The sequence below is a fragment of the Mytilus trossulus genome, chromosome 3 (assembly GCF_036588685.1).
Source record: "Mytilus trossulus isolate FHL-02 chromosome 3, PNRI_Mtr1.1.1.hap1, whole genome shotgun sequence".
Taxonomy (NCBI): domain Eukaryota; kingdom Metazoa; phylum Mollusca; class Bivalvia; order Mytilida; family Mytilidae; genus Mytilus; species Mytilus trossulus.
The window spans coordinates 44,045,111-44,064,403 of record NC_086375.1 but is presented as its reverse complement, the minus strand read 5'-3'; the positions used below and the strand labels follow the sequence as shown (position 1 = coordinate 44,064,403).

Sequence of the window (19,293 nt, the reverse complement as noted above, 5' to 3'; positions counted from 1 at the left end):
ACAAACCATATTTCATTGGTAGAGACATTATCAGCAGGCTAATAATAACAGTATTTATTATGAAGACTTCTTTAATCTTTTTATGAAATTCCACTGAATACATATAGTTTTGGTTATCAATCCGAAATATGCTCAAATGTTGACACTACAAGGAAAATACTCAATCAACTTCTACAAAAGTCATGGTTTGCTACTATGAAAAATTATCAATAAAGGCAACAGTAGTATACAGCTGTTCAAGTGTCGTAAATCAATTGAGAAAAAAAACTTCTACTGATGGGAAACACATGAACTTTGAGGGGAAAACAATTAAATAAAAGAAACACTGAAATTCATCAAAAACGAACTATGATGCAACATACATAGAAACGAAGTATTAGTAAAAAAAAATGCCATGTTCATGTGGTACAGGACATATTAAGAAAACACGGAGGGTTGAACTTGGTTTTGTTGTGAACCAAACCTCGCACTTATCAAATGATAAATTAATTTTTATTTCCTTAACTTATCTTCTTAAGTAATTTACAATATTTTGGACCAAACATGGACCATATTGCCTCTACTGCTATCCCAGACGAGCTATCATGCTCCTTGGAAGCTTTATTTTTTCATCTCTTTCGTGTAGTGAGAAAGTATTGACAGAAAAGAACTAAGAATTTCCAATAGAATTCAGATTAAGAAAAGTATAATTTCTTCTCTTCAACTTTGTACTTGTTTGGCTTTATAACTATTTTGATCTAAACTTCACTGATGAGTCTTATGTAGACGAAACGCGCGTCTGGCATATTAAATTATAATCCTGATACCTTTGATAACTATTAACCACAAAACAGCATTGTTTCAAAATGGTTCATTAGATGTAAATAAGTAAACAGAAGTCAGTTTCTTAAAAAAAATACGACTAAGATTTATCTTAATTAAGGCAACTGAATTTTTCATGACTTACAATCGATCTTGATCGTAACTTTTTTTGTGAAACCTACTCCAGGTATCATAGTTTGGGAAACAAATAAATTAAAAGTAGAAACTTGGTTAAAATTAATGGAGGAATTTGACCACATCAGAACTGTAAAAAGTAAAATAACAAAAATACTCCAAGGAAAATTCAAAACAAAAAGTCCTTTATTAAATGGCCGAAATCAAAACCTCCAACCACATTATAAACGAACACATAATAGTATGGATTAATGTAACTCTATCCTGCATTTTGCACTAAACAAAGAGGGCAAATGTGTACACCTGAAGTTCTAATGTCTCATACAATCCAAACTTTTGTGGAGATGTGTCTTAATAAAAAGGTTATCATACCATTCAAACATTCTTTATTATTGAATTATAGGTTTCTGTTAATATTGATGTAATGATTTGATTCGTTTGAATTTTCATATTGAAGAGGTTTATAATTCTTATTTCAGGAACCCATATGTTGCACATAGTTACTTTACCTAGGAGACTATGTGACCTTTTGCAATCAATGAATGTCTAACCTTTTTCCAATTCAACTTTTGTTGAACTTGAAAGCAGTTATATATATATATATGGATGAAATATCATCAAAAACGATCCTCGTTTAATTCTGATTGGATGATAACCCAAGAATCTTTATTATAATTGTAACCAAATTTGAAGTAATAGGTTATTAACCAATCAGAGAAAACCCGTTCGATTTGATTGTAAGACAAGCACCTCTTCTGCTGATAAACTGAAGAACCTTACTATGAATCGACACTAAAACATATCGCCACATATATTGAGAATGTTTCTAATGGTGTTGTTAAATGGTCCTAGGTCATTATGTTTTGGTTTTTCTTCAACGTATGAAAAAAGAGGCGCAATTAGCTATCATTATCAGCGATATGAAGGCAGTTAGTTCTATACAACATTGATATGTATACCAAGTATCTCTCGTTGATTCCATTCATGACGGCACATATCAACACATTTTGCTTGTGTTAAGCCACTTCTGATGAGAATACTTTTGTTAATGTACAAAAACTTTTCTACTTGAGTTGAGCAAGCTAACTCACTGAGATTCTTAGATTCACAAGAGACATAAAACAAGTCTTGTTTGCGCCATTAAACATTCATATTGTAGTATGTAACTATTGAGCTCATTTAAATAAACGAAACGTGAATTTCATATATTCATTTTTGTTAAAGGTATGAAAACAAAAAAAAAATCCTGTAAGACACGAATAATATCAGGAATTTGGTGGTTTATGTATTTGAAATTTCATCGGACGAAATTACGTCAAAACTGTTAAAATCAATGTTTGCTGCCGACTCCAGATTTATCATCTCATACGTCGATCGTGTTTCTTCATTTCCGGCGTTGTTTTCACTCTGTTCATTGAATATTTCACAAAACGAATTTTCGGTGCATGGAGTACCATTTGATGTCTTTAAAATACTATTTGAGTCTAGTACTGGAACTGAAACCAATCTCACTGGTATGAGATCCGTGTTGTCATGATTACTGGGATAATGATGTATTGCAGTTTCAGGTCGATTCATTTCTATTCCAATACTACTTTCTTCAGAAATATGAGATCCTTCAAAACTGTCTTGGTTCAATTCAACTGGATCATGTTCAACATTTGATGCAGCTGGAACAACCATTCGTTGCTCAATATATTTCATATATTGGCAAATAAAACTTTGTTCTTTGAACTTACCTTCCATGGCCAGACGAAATGACCTAGTAATGTATTCAAATGCAAGTGATAACTCATCCTCGATTTCAAACAGCCTCGCGCGTGCCATCAGATAAAACATTTCTCTTCTTGTATCCATATTGTCCAGAGTTGTATCTAATATTCCAAGTACATGTCTAGCCCTTTGGATACATTCAATAGTTAAAATGCAATTTTGGATTATTGTTGCCCGGTGTCCAATTCCAAGTAGACAAAAAGCCATCCTTAACAAAAACATACGGGTCCACAAAAGTCTTATCTCTTCTTCCTCGTCTCTTAGACATTCAATTCCAACTTCAGCCATTTGAACTAACGACTCTCGAATTTGGTGGTTTGGATTTTGTTCAAACTGCCAGAGCCTAACACAAACTTCACAGTATACCATATTTGCAAGCTCTAAACATGGGGTCATAAAAGCGGAACAACTTTTCGCCTTTTGAAGGTATTTTTCACCCTGTGAAAAGTATTTCCCGATAGCACATGCGTTTGCTAGTCTTCCATATAAAATGACATCTGTGACCATAGTGTTTGTTGTATATGGAACAATTTCTCGTAATTCTTTGAAAAGATCGTGATCGGACAATTCTGTATTGAATGTTATTGCATGTGCATCGATTTCAGCGCCAAGAACAGCGACAACCTTATCTGCGAGTATCTGTTTCTTCATGTAATCCCTTTCCCGTAACATGGACATCTGTAATCTCTTAGCCAATGATCGCAAAGTGTTTAATGGATCTTTAAATTCGGCATTCCAAACCTTTCTTTTTAACATTTTAAAAAACTGTTGGACTTGTTTTCTATTTGAAGTATCTGTTCTACAGACGCGGACAACTGATGACGTTGGAAACACTTGCTTTTCTAATAACATTCTAGAAATATTATGGTGGCCAGATTCTCGAAGAGCCTTTATCAGTGTACGGAAAGAACACACGTTCTGGAGCTTCTGTAATAAAAATTCACACAGCCTACGATTTGGCCAATGTAATTCAAACGCATTTTTATGAAAATCTTCATACAAATATTGATCAACAGTTTTTGTTTTGTACAGATAATATAAAAGCTGGACTGGGTCAATCTCATCCTTTGATTTCTCACTTAAATCGTTCAGGATAGCTATTTCTATATCAGTCATTCGTTCTGGTCTGACATAGGAGTATTTAAATATTATTTCTTCCATGACGGGTCAATTAGTTGAAACCTAAAACAATTTATAAATGTTATTTTTGTTGTTGTTGTTTATGCAATATATCTTGAACAAATGTACTCGTTCGATAATATATGTAGTTGTGTTGATTATATGCTTAAACTTAAATTAATATAAGGGTTCGAACATAACAATAGAGTTCACAGTTACTATATTTCTTATGTTGATATTGATACACCAGGATTCAGAATTTTACAATATGAAGAAAACATATACACTTATACTCATATTTTTCTAAATCTATTATAAAAGTTGTCTAAATGAAATCTTTGAAATTTTATAATGCTTAAACATACCTTAATTTGTATCAAATATAAAACGAAAATACAATAACGAAACAGTATATGTTTGACGTAGCTATGCATTATTATATCATTTGAAGTAAACAGTACCGTGTAATTAATAGTTGAAAAATTCCAGTATAAAAATAGACAAGTTCCTTATAGTGGAACAAACAGTTCGCTTATTCATTTGTATTTATAAATATATTAATCAATGTTCATAAACTTGCACAAAAGATACTTAAATTTATATCATGTGTAATAAGGCAGAAAGGAAAATTGATACCAAGAACTTGTTTGTATTTTATCAATTCGTGGAAAAGTCGGTATCTGAAAGTGAATATTTCACGATGTATAATAAAAGTAATTGAAATACCACATAGATCGACCACAATAATAAGATAGTTTAGTTTAATACCTTGAATGGAGCTGAATTTTAAGTTTACCAAGAAGTAATGTTTTTCGTTGTTTTTTAGTTGTATGAATGAATGAATGAATGAATATTTTATTGCAATTGTAAGGACTTCAGCTTTGATGAAAAAGCCGATAGTTTCGTTTATTATTTTTTCATTGGAAATTTTGCCTTAAGATCTTCGATTGTTATTTTTTAGGAAAAAGACTTGGAACATCAAGGCGGTAGGCATGAAACAACAAGGGATCTGGTTACATTGACAAGGAGCTAGGAGGAGGGCCTTATCCTGGAGTGAGATTTGAAGTATGGAGGGGTACCGTTTGAGCTTCTTATTGAGATCAGTGTACGATGAACTACCAAGTACGTCAAATCTCTATACATTGGGGTTGATAGAAGATCCCAGGTACATCTAATTATGCAAAGACAAACCAGCATCTCTACAACATGTGTTGTCATCATGGCAAGTGGCACTGAAAGATGAAAGGTACATATGGAGACATGATAGTGAACTGAAATCAATAGCAGCGAGGTTGGACATAATCAGGTGGAAGAAGAAGAAAAACATCAGTTTCGTAAACTTTTTGAAGGCTGGGGAGAGCTAAAACAGCACACTTGAAGGCCTTGGAATCCATGCAACAGCCTGGCAGCTTACTGCAGATATTCAGCAGCGTTAGAGTTTCCCATCAGAAATACCAGCTTCATCGCTTAAACTAGATATAGTACTATGATCACAGGGAACTAGACAGACAGTTTTGCTGTAACTGACACTCCCTTGGGGAAGAAAAAGGATGGTTGAGGCGTACGAAAAGCAAAATAGCAACAGCTTGTAGAAGATTGCCAACAGAGGGCATAGAGAATGTGTTGCTTTGCTATTGAAGTAGGGTGTAGGGGTTTGCGAGACAGACAGTATGGCAAGCTCTCATGACCTTAGGGTGGTGGTAGGAGCAGATAGGAAACAGCTTTTTTCTAAAGTATGTAGACAAGCACAAGTGCCATCACAGTGGATATGGAGAAAGAGAGATGAGATATGGAAAAGTGGCAATTAGAGATATGTGAATTAAGACACTTTGTGTAAATAATGGACTTACGATAGAAAAGTCTGTATAACACCTCTCTAGGAGGGCATGTTTCATTGACATTGAAACTGTGTTCATACCGCACCTAGCACTTGTCGTGTTGCTTATGTTAGTTTAACAAACTCAGTGACATGGCTCATTCCGTGAAATGACAGTCGAGGTCAACAGGACAGGATTATTGTTTCGTTTAGTTTAAACATATTTATTTTCCCGGTTTCGTGTATCCATTGTAATTGAGGAATTGAAGAATATGATCATGATAGAAACGTTTCAAAACATAAACACTTTTTTACACCATACACTTATAAATTCTCCATATTTTGAGGATGTTGTTAAAACAGTTAGTGCTTTCAAAGTCAGCAGATGTCCCTGTCTACAAAACAAATATTCCAAACAGAAAACAAGCCCACAAGGAATTTAAGAATACTGAAATACAGATGAATTTCAAATTTTCTGATTATTAGTTATAATAATGGCAAGAAAATTACCTCTGTGAATTTGATTGTTTATGCCTAGGTTCAATCTTTAACCTTTTTATACCACCGGCAGACATGTTGGGGTTATTACCCAAACGCCTCCGTCTAATTTTTAACCTCCTTATCGGTCCATCCTCATTTGTCATTTCCTGCTACCTTACAGCTACCATATCCTTTGTCATCAGATACTTTGAGCCTTTGATCGGCCCAGTATCAGTCAAAAAGGGATGAAGACAAAGAACATGAACAAAAAAGAAAACAAAAAATAACTATAGCATAAGATCAAATGAGTTATTTTCATTCAAAGTAATTTCATACAAGTTTCACTCTTTAATTTAGAACATAGGCTAGAATTTCGCGCTCTCCGACTTGTTCTTTAATACCTTTGTAAAAAAAAAGTAAAATCACAAAATAACTGAACTCTTGAGAAAATTTAAAATACGAGTCTGAAGATAAATAAAAACACATACCGGTTCATTGCTCTAAATACTAATGTGTTACAGCAAAAATAATTTTGGAATCAACACTGTTGATTATATTTCGTCGTTCTCGTACAACCCCCAAACCGGAAGTAGACTTCATACATTTGTAAATTATCTGCAAGAAATTGGCTTCCATAAAATTTTGAGTATGTTGTTAAAACAGTTAGTGCTTCCAAGGTCAGCAGTTGTTCCTGTCTACAAACAAAAAATTCAAACAAAAAACAAGCCCGCAAGGAGTTATTTCAGAATCCATTAATTTTCACTTACTTTCTTCACTAATATTGAAATTAAAAGTCAATTTTTTTTTCGGATCATTAGCTACGATGTAACATTCTTTAATGTTGCACCAATGCATTTCCTGAAAATCTGTTCTTCGAAGACAGTTTGAGCTGTTAAGTGTTCTGGCGTTGAAATCGATGCACATAATATAAACAGTGGTGAGATGTATCATATCAAAAAGAAGGCAAATAAACGATATATATATATGTGATATAAAAAAAAAAATTCGAAGGACGATAAATAACCCAGAAAGGCAAGTGGATCCGCTTTTTCTGTCATATTTAGAGCTTGTGAACATGGTAAACTGATTCTTTAATGTGAGGTTTGTGTCAGACTTTGACGGTTAGAATAAATTAAACCAATCTGATAATCGTAATCAAAGTCTATTACATGCATTTTCGTTGCAACTACTTTTATTTATTGGTTGCATTTAGGTTTTATTGGTATTTTGTTTTACACATATCAACAATTTAGCTTGTATAATGAAAACTCGTATAGGTTAGATTAGACTCCGAACACCAAAATAAATCACCGACATAAGATATTGAAAAGTGCTAATATGGTGACACTATGGATAAAGATATTTTTAATTGATATTGCAATTGATATTTCTTTATTCAACGGAAAATCTCACTGTTTAGACACGTTCTGATTCGTTCTTTTCTCTCTCCGATTCCATTCTCGCTCTTCTTATTTCCAAATTACTTTTTATGCCCCACCTACGATATGTTTTCTGGTCTGTGCGTCCATTTCTCCGTTCGGTCGTTCGTTCGTTCGTTCGTCTGTCCCGCTTCAGGTTAACGTTTTTGGTCAAGGTATTACTCAATTTATTTCTCTTGACTGGGCGGAGTCTAACCGGTTCGCTCATAAAAAACCAAACCATCTTTGGATTTCATTGATTTGTAAATTCCTTTGATGCACTTTAAAACAAACCCCACCTGATCAGTTGAAATAACATTGGTAATAGTTTTTGATGAAATTGAAGTCCAATCAACTTGAAACTTAAGACACATGTTCCCTATGATATGATCTTTTTAATTTGAATGCTAAATAAGAGTTTTTACCCCAATTTCACGGTCCACTGAACATAGAAAATGATAGTGAGGGTGTGGACACCTTGTTTTCGGATTTTTTTTTTGTTAAGTGGTACCTAACACTACCGGGAGATAAATCTGAAAAATCTGCTACACGTTTTAATCTCGTTCTATTGTTAACAAACAATATATCATTTTATTCGGATACTTGCGGATACCTTCTCAAAATTTAACAGAAATATTAGAAAGGAACCTGGATATACTCAATAATTGGATTGCTATAACCAAACAACCCGGGATGTTGTTACAGTTACCAAGGTTTCGAACCAAAGAACCATGATAGAACCAAGGTTATCCTCTCTTCTAAATACACGCACACACTCTCCTCTCCTCGCACATCACACACTCTCTCTTCTCACACATTTCCTTTAACTTCTCTCACACACACACTCCGTCTCTCTCCTCTCACAGCTTCCTCTCTTTCGCACTCTGTCTCCTCAACCAACCTTTCCCTCTTTCTTTCTACACTCTTTCTTTTCACACACTTACTCATCCTCTTACTTACAACATTTCTTTTCACACACTCATTCATCCTCCTACTTACAACCTTTCTTCTCTCCCCCCACATTCTCATTCTCCTCCTCGCCTCACCCCCGATCTACACCCTCTCTTTCACACACGTGTTCCTAACACCCTCTCTCTCTCTCTCTCAATTACTTGTGCGTTCCTAACACTCTCTCTCTCTTTCCTCACCTACTCACTGTCGTCCTCACACACCCGTTCTCCTCATACACTCACTCACCGTCCTCACACATCCACTCTAACTCATCCTTTCTTTCCTCACATACTCATTCACCCCCTTTCTCCTCACACACCCGTCTTTCTTCACATACTCAGTCATCCCCTCATCCACTCACTCATCCCTCATCCCCTCTCTCCTCACTCACTCATCTCTCATCCCCTCTCTCATCCCCTCTCTCCTCACACACTCATTCACCCCATCTCTATTCTCACACTCACTCATCCCGTCTCTATTCTCACACACTCACTCATCACTCATTCATCCCGTCTCTATTCTCACACACACACACTCACTCACCACTCATTCACCCCATGTCTATTCTCACACACTCACTCCTCACACACTCGCTCACCCCTTCGCACTACCTGTAAACACCTAACCAAAAACCCATAACCGCCAAACTGCACCACAAAAATACACCCCGTCATTCCCCCTACCCTACACGACACGTCACGTAGCCCTTACTCCTATACATAATCCCATCTCCTCTCAGTTTAATACTGTTCCCATGCGCATGAGAATTATTATTAACATTCAAAGTGGCTTTGACAGTACAGGTGTTCTACTCCTTCAGGGCTGTGGTCAGCACAGTCCATCGGTACTCGTCCCTTCAGTTAACCTTCATTAGGTAGGAGTACACCACTATGTTGAAAAAAAGTATGCTTTTTATTGCAATGAACATGTCATACTTCACCGGTCTTTTAACATTTTACAATTTGCAACATATACCTGTATGCAGAACCATATTTTTTTGTTTTAATCTGCATATCACTTTTTTTTATATTCTTGACACTTTTAATGTTCAGTTAGCTATAAAATTTCTTACATTTTGTATGTGCAAAAAATATTAAATGAGATGAAATAAAGGGTGCTAACTGTGACAATCCTTAAGTCTTTGTTAATATATAACGTAACAAATATTATACGGCTAATTAACAGATTGCACAATTAATGTCAAAATCAGTTCACTTGTTGTTATAATAATCACTGAACTGTAGAAATATCAACTGAACATTTATATTGTAAATTTAATTTATATTATAATGATTTTTCTAATGAATTAAAAGTGGTGAAGCCTTTTTCAACTGATTTTTATAGTTCGTTATTTTGTTGTACTGTTATACCACTGTCCCAGGTTAGAGGGAGGGTTGGGATCCCGCTAACATGTTTAACCCCGCCACATTATTTATGTATGTGCCTGTCCCAAGTCAGGAGCCTGTAATTCAGTGGTTGTCGTTTGTTTATGTGTTGCATATTTGTTTTTCGTTCATTTTTTTTTTACATAAATAAGGCTGTAAGTTTTCTCGCTTGAATTGTTTTACATTGTCTTATCGGGGCCTTTTATAGCTGACTATATGCGGTATGGGCTTTGCTCATTGTTGAAGGCCGTACGGTGACCTATAATTGTAAATGTTTGTGTCATTTTGGTCTTTTGTGGATAGTTGTCTCATTGGCAATCATACCACATCTTCTTTTTTATATACAACATTTGTTTTTTTATCTGACTAACAAAAAGTCGGTTGAATATCATCAGCCCTTGTTGTTTCCTATTATGTTTGGTCGGCACATTTGTTTCAGTCATGATTTACATTTTTATGCCCCACCTACGATAGTAGAGGCGCATTAAGTTTTATGGTATGTGCGTCGTACCGTTCGTTCGTCCGTCTGTCCCGAATTAGGTTAAAGTTTTTAGCAAGTTAGTTTATAATGAAGTTGAAGTCCGAACAACTTGATTCAGATGTTCGCTATCACTGGCCTATGACCATTTAATAGAAAACGGGGGTTTAGGTTAATCAGTGGCGAATCCACATTTTTTTATACGTGGAGCGTCTGACCATTTTAAGCCCGTTTCTATGTTTTCGATAACATTTTTCTTGTTAAAATATTCGATAACTTCTCTAAGTCAATTAGTAATAAAATGTCTAATATATTATGTTTCAAAGAAATATATAACATGACGAAATAAAGGGCGCTAATTGCAGGGATTTTATATATGACATAGCTTCTAGCAGACAATTACAATATATTATAAAAATCGGTCTACACAGTAACAATCAATGAAGATCATTAATACGATCGAACTTGTTTTTTTGGATTATGTATTAAACTGTAAAAGTAGGTAATAAGAAAAAGGACTTACAAGAAAAGGAATGAGCGAAATTTAACGGGGTAAGAAAATGTGCATCTTCTCTCTCCGGATTACGAGTCGGGCTCTACATATTTGTTTTTCTTTTCACAAAAAGGCGCGATTAGAATGTATCTACGGGGCGCCGAATGGGACTCTTGTGGTTTTGTACAAAATTCAATTCTGTCACAACAAAATCAGTTTTGTCTTACAAAACTATGTGCTACAGACTTGTTTTGTGAGAACTTCAATTTTGTGATGACAAAATTCATTTGTGTAGACAAAATTCATTTTTGTCATGACAAAATTCATTTTTGTAGACAAAATTCATATTTGTCATGACAAAAGTCAATTTTGTCTAAAAGGTATGCAAATATAAACATATTTGCATACAAAATTGACTTTTGTTACCTGATATGGAAATTAAATCACAAAAGTCAATTGTGTGAGGTAAGATTCAATTTTGTGAGACAAAATTGACTTTTGTGAGACAAAATTCAATTTTGTCAATTTTGTTGAGACAAAAGTCAATTTTGTTAATTTTGTTGAGACAAAAGTCAATTTTGTCAATTTTGTTGAGACAAAAATCAATTTTGTTGAGACAAAAGTCAATTTTGTTGAGACAAAAGTCAATTTTGTTAATTTTGTAGAGACAAAAGTCAATTTTGTTAATTTTGTAGAGACAAAAGTCAATTTTGTTAATTTTGTTGAGACAAAAGTCAATTTTGTCAATTTTGTTGAGACAAAATTTAAATTTGTCAATTTTGTTGAGACAAAAGTCAATTTTGTCTCACAAAAGTCAATTTTGTGTAACAAAAGTCGATTTTGTATGCAAATTAGTTCACAGAAACCAAACTAAACTAATTTGAATACAAAATTGACTTTTGTCGCCCAATTTTCAAATAAGTACACAAAATTCAAGTCTGTGTAACAAAAATGAATTTTGTCATGACAAAAGTGACTTTTGTCCGCTGATAGATAATTTTGTATGACAAAATTTTAAATTTGTAGTATGATACAAATTTTGTTAAACTGAACTTATTTTTGTTGAACAAAAGTCACTTTTGTCCATACAAAATTGAATTTTGAGTACAAAACCACAAGAGTCCCATTCGGCGCCCCGTAGTATCTGTGTGTGCTGAAATATTCATGCTTTTCTTTTAAGTCGTAATAGTTTTTTTTTGTGAAAAGAGCAACAGATTGTTCTAACTGATGCAACTATTAAAAAAATAAATTGCTAAACATGGTTGATATTAGAAAAAAGAAAAGAAGGAAGACCAGTCATAGTGATACCGAAAAAACTAAGAAATTAAAAAAAAACCACAAACGTGAAAGAAAACATTATGAATAATAAACTCATACTAAATATACTCACTCTACTAGTCTTTTCAGACGCATACTGTTGTAAGATAGCACGGTTCTCACTATCTGGGAACTTTTCCCAAAACCTCTCTCCTTCTATCTTCGCCTCCTTTCGAAACAACACAAATAGAATGACACGTTCGACCCTTAATCTACGGACTCCCAACGGATAACAATTTTGTCAACGGAAAACTTTTATTTTCATCCGTTAGGCGTCCGTTCGAGCTATCCGGTAAGGTGTGACCGAGGCTTTAGATTTTAACAACTATTGTTTCTCCTACACTTGAAATTTACACATTAATCATAATTATTTTAACGTTTGACTGGTACTTCGGCTATGTTATTATCTGTGAATGTGTAGCTTGAACAAACGTCCTTGCAAAGCACACACAAAACAAAGGGAAAATGGCCATTGTAGAGCAACTCTAATACTCGGAGTATTTTTTAGCACTGTTAAAAAAGACTTGTCTTCGCTTCTTTATTGCTTTAAATTTTGAAGAGCAGAGTAAAGAAGAACTTTGTATGTACTTGTTTTCCAATTAACTTTCGTGTCGTAGTCACTAGTCACGACTTTAAAACACATGGTGTCATATTGGTATGTAACATTGAAAAATGTAGAAAATAATGTATTAAAAGACATATATAGTATTCTGTTTAACTTGATTTGCAAAATTGGGAGTACTCATGTTTGCATAGCATGGTGTTCCAAACAAAATTATATAATTAAAAACAAGAAAAATCCTCCGCATTCGTTAGCATTTTAACATGGAAATCATCAACAATTACACAAAAACTATCGCATTGTCTTCACCTAACAAAGATTGATCACAATCTGAATAATTAGGAACCAGTTTCAATAGATGTAATAATATCATATTGAATTTACAGATATAGGTTAAATAAAGTAATGTACATATCTGGGATTATCAACTCTCTAACGAACTAATACAGATATTAATATAAGAGGTTTAACCGGATTAGCCTTTGTGTCTAGAATTGTGTTATTTTATTTTAAAGAAGTATTAACGGGATTAAACTATTTACAAAAAGTTCTAACTGTTAGGGTAACATAATTATTGAGTTGCCATTTTAAATGGTCCTAGTGAAATATTGGTAAATACTTGCAATATGTAAGAGGTAAGTCGCACATACATTTTGTTATTTAACATATTCAGCTAAAGTACAAACACGCTATTTTATGTACGTGTCTATAATTTCATTTAACAGGGCGTAGGTCTTAAAATGCGGTCTTTGATCCCTAAGGGTATCAACAGCTAAAATTCTCAAAACACCTGATCACAGTATAGACTTGAATTTTTCTTGAGAATGCATTTTACTGAGTTTGACCGTCATGGGTTCTCTAACTGTTCGAAACACACATTATCTCTTATGAACTGTATAACTCTATGAACATGAAGTATTGTTATTTATAAGGAATACCGTATGCAATTCTAATGAGTCAACTTCATTCTGCTATTTCTCACTGTATTAAATGGAATTGTTATAAGTCACAGTATTGACTTCGTTGATTGGGATATTTTCAAGATTTGTTTCTGTTACTTATTGTAGTTTAACAAAAGTGATCTATCTTATTTGCAATGACTTGGCGAATTCCATCTTTTTTTGCTAAGTTCTAGAACAAACTTTTAATCACGTCATGAAATTGCTCCGGGTTTTCCAACAAACAGTGATATAATATTGTTAAAGACCATTACGGTAATTATTGCAAATTTTGCATATTGAATAAAAGAAGATCAGGGGTACATGTAAACAAGACAGCAATCCAACAAAGAACAACGAATACTATTGACGAGGTTCCTGACTTGAACATGTGGCGAGGTGAATGTTATTCAGGATATCAGTGTACTATTTTAATCTCGATAGAAGGTGGAATAAAAAGGTGCAAAAAATCCGTACAATTAAAATCTGTATTGGAAAATTTCCATTTAACCGCATAAAATCGTAAGGAGATTACAAAAATACAAATACAAACAAAACAGTAATTAACAACACCTATAACATTGTTTACCTCTTCAAGTCTTATCCTTTTTAACAGCTGGAACCAAAATAGCTGAATGTGTACCAAAGAGACAATATATATCTATTGTACCATTGACACAATTACCATGAAATCTTTGTCTTCATCTATGATTCGCTTTGCTTCATTATAATCATCATCGAACTATAAGAATGCTAATTTTGTTGAATGTTGAGAAATAAAGTATGATACTATTCGGTATGGGCTTTGCTCATTGTTGAAGGCCGTACGGTGACCTATAGTTGTTAGTTTCTGTGTCATTTCGGTCTTTTGTGGATAGTTGTCTCATTGGCAATCATACCACATCTTCTTTTTTATATACAAGAAGATGAACTATTTCGAAAAAAAAATCAAGACTTGATAACTTTTAAAATGAGCTTGCTAGAGAAAACTTACCGAGAGAGGAATCGACTCTGTCTCTTAACTTTGTTGGTTTTTTTTTCACGTGACAACATACGGTATGGGTAGAATAGACCTAAACGAGCAACACGATATCTTGCGTGGTTGATATATAAGAATAAGAATATGTGGTATGTTTGCCGATGAGACAACTCTCCACCAGATACCAAATGCCATCGAAGATGTCTGTTCTGTTGGCAAATTACAAAACATTTTCATTCAACCAGATTAGTGCAACTTATGTCTTGTGTAGTTATCAAATGTTATAAAATATATACATATCTACCATTTATTATTGTATTGCTTTGTTAACAATTAACAAAATCTCATCACATATTTCAGTGCATTTTTTTTTTATTTGTAGGGTGTTCTACATAGATTTAAATGGCTTCGTCAGTGTCCTCATATTTCATCATGCACACGACTCCGCCAAACCAGTTTAATGATGGCGAAGATAATGAAAAAGCCGAAAAGGAAAAGAAGCAAGTGAAAAAGAACAAAACCAACAAAAGCAAGCAACTCGTTATAACAAGAAACGAACTGACACGGAAAAGAATGACCTTAATTCGCTCAAAGCTTGAAGAATCCAGAGCTAGACATTTTGAAAAGGTACACAACCAAGCCTTGAACTGCTCAAGATCCATTCCACATGTAGCCGATGTGTTCACTCCAACTACGAAGGACATGAAAGTCCCTGACACGGAAACAGCGATGGAAATGGTTCCAATTTCAAACACAGGCGAAGAAGTACCGTATGTGTATTTTGTCGTTTCGCCAGATAAACAGGAAAAAGTAACAAAAGTGAAAGCAAAATTGAAAGAGAGACAGAGGGACGATGAAAAACGGAAACAACTAGTTAGTCGATCTACTGTGTTTACAACAAAGGAAGATTATGGAATATTTACAGACAAATCAAAAACGATGACACTAAATAATTTTGGACTTCCGTCACAACCAATGGTTTTACCCGAAAGACCGTCAACTCAAAAGCAGATAGTATTTCCGCTGCCAATAAAGTTAACGCCTAAAAATCCCCCGACTACTCCTGCAACAACAATAACTACATCTATTGGACATCGTGGCAGCAGAGACTGGGATTACCAGGATTTTGAGACTATATATGAAAAACCTATTAAAATGACTATATGCGAAGACAATGAAATAGTTGAAACTAGGGAAATGAGAGAAACTAGTGGAAAAACCGTCGTACTTCGTGGATCTACAAGATTTTTGTCAACCAAGTGTTTGGAATTACCGTTTATTTCCCTTGATGAACAAAGGAAAGCGTTAGGAACTGCAGGATCATATGGTGTCAGATCTCTCGATTTCGTTCGAAAATCAGTATCTCAAGATTCCTCACAAAAAAGAGTACATTTTGCGGAATCCGTTGACCTTCCATCTATAAAAGGAAGTCAAATTAGCAGTTTTAATGAAATTCTGCCTTCTCTTGGATTAAGACCGTTGACAGTTCCCGACTTCAGTTCAGAAAAGTCAAAAAGTTTAAGTGACTTAAAGTCACTCACAGGAACCCGCCTCTTACATTCGTCTTCCGGAAGATCATACAGGTCTGGTAAATCACTCGATTTACCAAAAATTGACATTGTATCATCTGTTTATGATGAGCTTATTCTAAAAGCTATAGAGGCATACATTATGTCTTTACCCCCTTATTCGAAGCAATCTCAAATAGCTAGACAGCTCCTAGATCAGTTACAAAACAAAACAATTTCCACGTCAGAGTTAGACAAAGACCAATATAAGAGTATCCGAGAAGACATCGCTAATTTACCAAGAAAAACCGTTAGTCAACGTGGGAGACAACAGAAAAACAATCCTCGTAAAGGTACCGCAGAGAAATGTTTCAGTCCACTGGAACCGAAATGTTATAGACTAGTTTTACCAGGAGCATTGCCTCCGGAGCCAATTATCAAGGTGCTCCAGTCATAGTTCTTTTAAAATATTGTTTCTAAAACATCACAAAGCAGTATTGACCAAAGCCAGTGGTCGACAATTTAAAACGATATGTACGAAATGCCAATTCAGTAATATTGCTGTTCAATCTTCGTGGTTAAAAGTTGTTCTGTAAACTAGCACGAGTGATTCTGTGTTTAATTATGCGTCTGACTTCTTCTCTATATGTGCCAAAATTTGTTTTAATGCATAGCATTGTTAGGAAAAAAAAACTGTTATTAAGTGCTATTTATTAAAATCTAGTTATTTACTTTCGATTAATGATCTCACATTTTTTTTACCTTTGTATAGCTTATTCGGGACATCCTTAATTTGTAACACACTTGGTAATGGTGGTAAACAATCAAATAGATATACGAAGATGTGGTTTGAGTGCCAATGAGAAAACTCTCCATCCAAGTCACAATTTGCAGAAGAAAAATCATATTATAGGTCAAAGTACGGTTTTCTTATGTCTTTATTTGAAAAAAAAGTTATCTCAATACTATAAAAGAGGGACGAAAGGTACCAGAGGGACAGTCAAACTCATAAATCGAAAATAAATTGACAACGCCATGGCTAAAAATGAAAAAAAGACAAACAAACAATAGTACACATGACACAACATAGAAAACTAAAGAATAAGCAACACGAACCCCACCAAAAAAATGTGGGGGGTGATATAAACTAGATGGAACCAGTACAAAGGAATATGAGAAAAATTTGTGATTTGAACTTTCGCTCTCGAGTTTTAACTGCATAAGGATGATACACCATTTTATAGTCATTGATAAAAGTATTATAGCAAACATTTGATAAGTTCAAATGGTATTCACCAGAAAAGGCATGTGTTCTAGAGTCTAATTACTGTTATTAGAAAAAAGACATGTGTACCAGGGCCTAATATTTGGTTTTAGAAAAAAGACATGTGTACTAGGGACTTATATCTGCTTTTAGAAGAAAAAAAGTCAGGTGTACTGCAGACAACTATATCTGTTATTAGACAAAAAGTCATGTTTATACTAGAGCCTAATGTCAGTTATTAGAAAAATAGTCGGCAAGTGTACTAGCACCTTAGACTCTGTTATTGAGAACAAAAGTCATGTATGTGTATGATAGGCCTAAAAGTCATGTGAACTACAGACAAAAATCTGTAAAAGCCATGTGTACTATCTGTTTTAATAAAAGAAGACCGTTGAAAATGTGAACAACCAAAAATAGCTCAAAATGATTTGTATGCAATACTATCAAGTTAACGTATGATTCCAGTCAATACTTCCGTTGCCTTTATAAGTTATGCAAAACTTTTTACAAATTATACACATCAAAAAAGCAATTGAATACTTTCATCATGGTTTGCAAGCAAAACAAAGAAAACAAACTAAGACCAATGATCGGTATAATATAATTTATAGAAATATGATATATTAACACTGTAAAAATGTCTATTTTGGTCATAAATTCAGGAATTCTTTAGTTTCCAAGAAGCTTTTAATTATAGTGTCATTTGCTACAGTATAACCTATCCTATGGTTACAGTAAAACCAGTATGAGTTCCGATATGAATCTGTGCTGACATTTTCAGAACACCATGTTCGCGCACAGTAAACACACGTTCGCTGCAGAGGGGATCGAAGTTTTAGTTCTGTTCGACACCTGCAGTGATTTTCGTGAGGATGCACTATTTCTTTCAACCTATACGCCACTGCACTAACTCTCTGTTTCATGATGTTAAAGCTATCCTGTTCGAATTCTAGTTTCCGCAACCGAGATTCGAAAGCTTTCGTCTTTATTTCTAGTGACATGGTTTTACTATCTTTAACTACTTGCCATAAAGTTTTTGATTTACTGCATAATTCAATGCATTCTTGTAACAGGTTTTGCAACACATACTTATCTGCTACTATCAAACTGTCAGCTACAAAATCTTGAGTATATGAACCACTTTTCAGCTTGGACAAGAGAACGTCTTCACACTTTTCCTTTAGCTTGTCTATTTGATATTCTTCTGCAATTGGTAATAGACGAAACGCAGAATCCGTACCAGCTTCTAAATCGTCACTGAATCCTGGATGAATGAAACGAATCATTTCTGAAACATCCTGATATGACTTGTCAGGGAGATCAATATTTGATTGTTCCTTTTCTTTGAATTCCCCGGAAAACATACATTTAAACACAGGTGAAGCAAAAGCTAACAAACTGCGACTAGTATATAGAGGTTTTTCTTCTACAATAAGGTTGACATCACATAGAAACTCGTCAGCGGAAAAATCGGAATCGTCGGTTGCTCTATCATGGTTGTCGCTATTCATATTGTTCATTTGTACTGTGAGTCTAACATATTTTTTATTCCCCCTTAGAGATGTCGTTAATAGCAACCGTAATTCTAAATTATGACGTCTTTGCATGGTTTCCAGTTGAATTCAAAGAAGACGCTATTGCACGCTTCTTTCTTCTGTTATTCTGAAGCACACGTCGTTTGTATTTCTTTTTTTGTCTGTCAGGTAGTGCCAAAATTGATGTTAAAAAAACGGCTTTTGAGTGAAAATATATGTCTGTTTGTTTTGTTCACTAATCGTTGTCAATTTAACGGAATTTTATGCGACTGCTTTACAAGTGAACGGGTTAGCTAGTTATAAAATCAGGTTTAATCCACAATTTTTCTTAATGAGAATAT

General features: G+C 34.3%; 2 protein-coding genes across 3 annotated transcripts; one reads left to right on the top strand and one right to left on the bottom strand.

Moving 5' to 3' along the window:
- Window positions 1-10,805: 10,805 nt before the first annotated feature.
- Window positions 10,806-16,889, top strand: LOC134709456 (uncharacterized). 2 transcript variants are annotated; one of them, XM_063569615.1, is made up of 2 exons: window positions 10,806-10,908; window positions 15,028-16,889. In XM_063569615.1, the coding sequence occupies exon 2, from the start codon at window positions 15,048-15,050 to the stop codon at window positions 16,608-16,610; it is 1,563 nt and encodes a 520-aa protein (XP_063425685.1). In that variant the 5' UTR covers window positions 10,806-10,908; window positions 15,028-15,047; the 3' UTR covers window positions 16,611-16,889. The 2 variants fall into 2 exon arrangements, with proteins under 2 accessions (XP_063425685.1, XP_063425684.1); XM_063569614.1 differs by lacking the exon at window positions 10,806-10,908 and adding an exon at window positions 13,260-13,363.
- Window positions 16,890-18,006: 1,117 nt separating this feature from the next.
- On the bottom strand, window positions 18,007-19,092 carry LOC134711564 (kelch-like protein 8). Its single transcript, XM_063572221.1, has one exon. The coding sequence runs from the start codon at window positions 19,022-19,024 to the stop codon at window positions 18,068-18,070; it is 957 nt and encodes a 318-aa protein (XP_063428291.1). The 5' UTR covers window positions 19,025-19,092; the 3' UTR covers window positions 18,007-18,067.
- Between the last annotated feature and the right edge of the window lie 201 nt (window positions 19,093-19,293).

Excerpts from the sequence above, each read along its gene's own strand:
- LOC134709456 (XM_063569615.1), top strand. The coding sequence starts at position 15,048 with ATGGCTTCGTCAGTGTCCTCATATTTCATCATGCACACGACTCCGCCA.
- LOC134711564 (XM_063572221.1), bottom strand. The coding sequence starts at position 19,024 with ATGCAAAGACGTCATAATTTAGAATTACGGTTGCTATTAACGACATCT.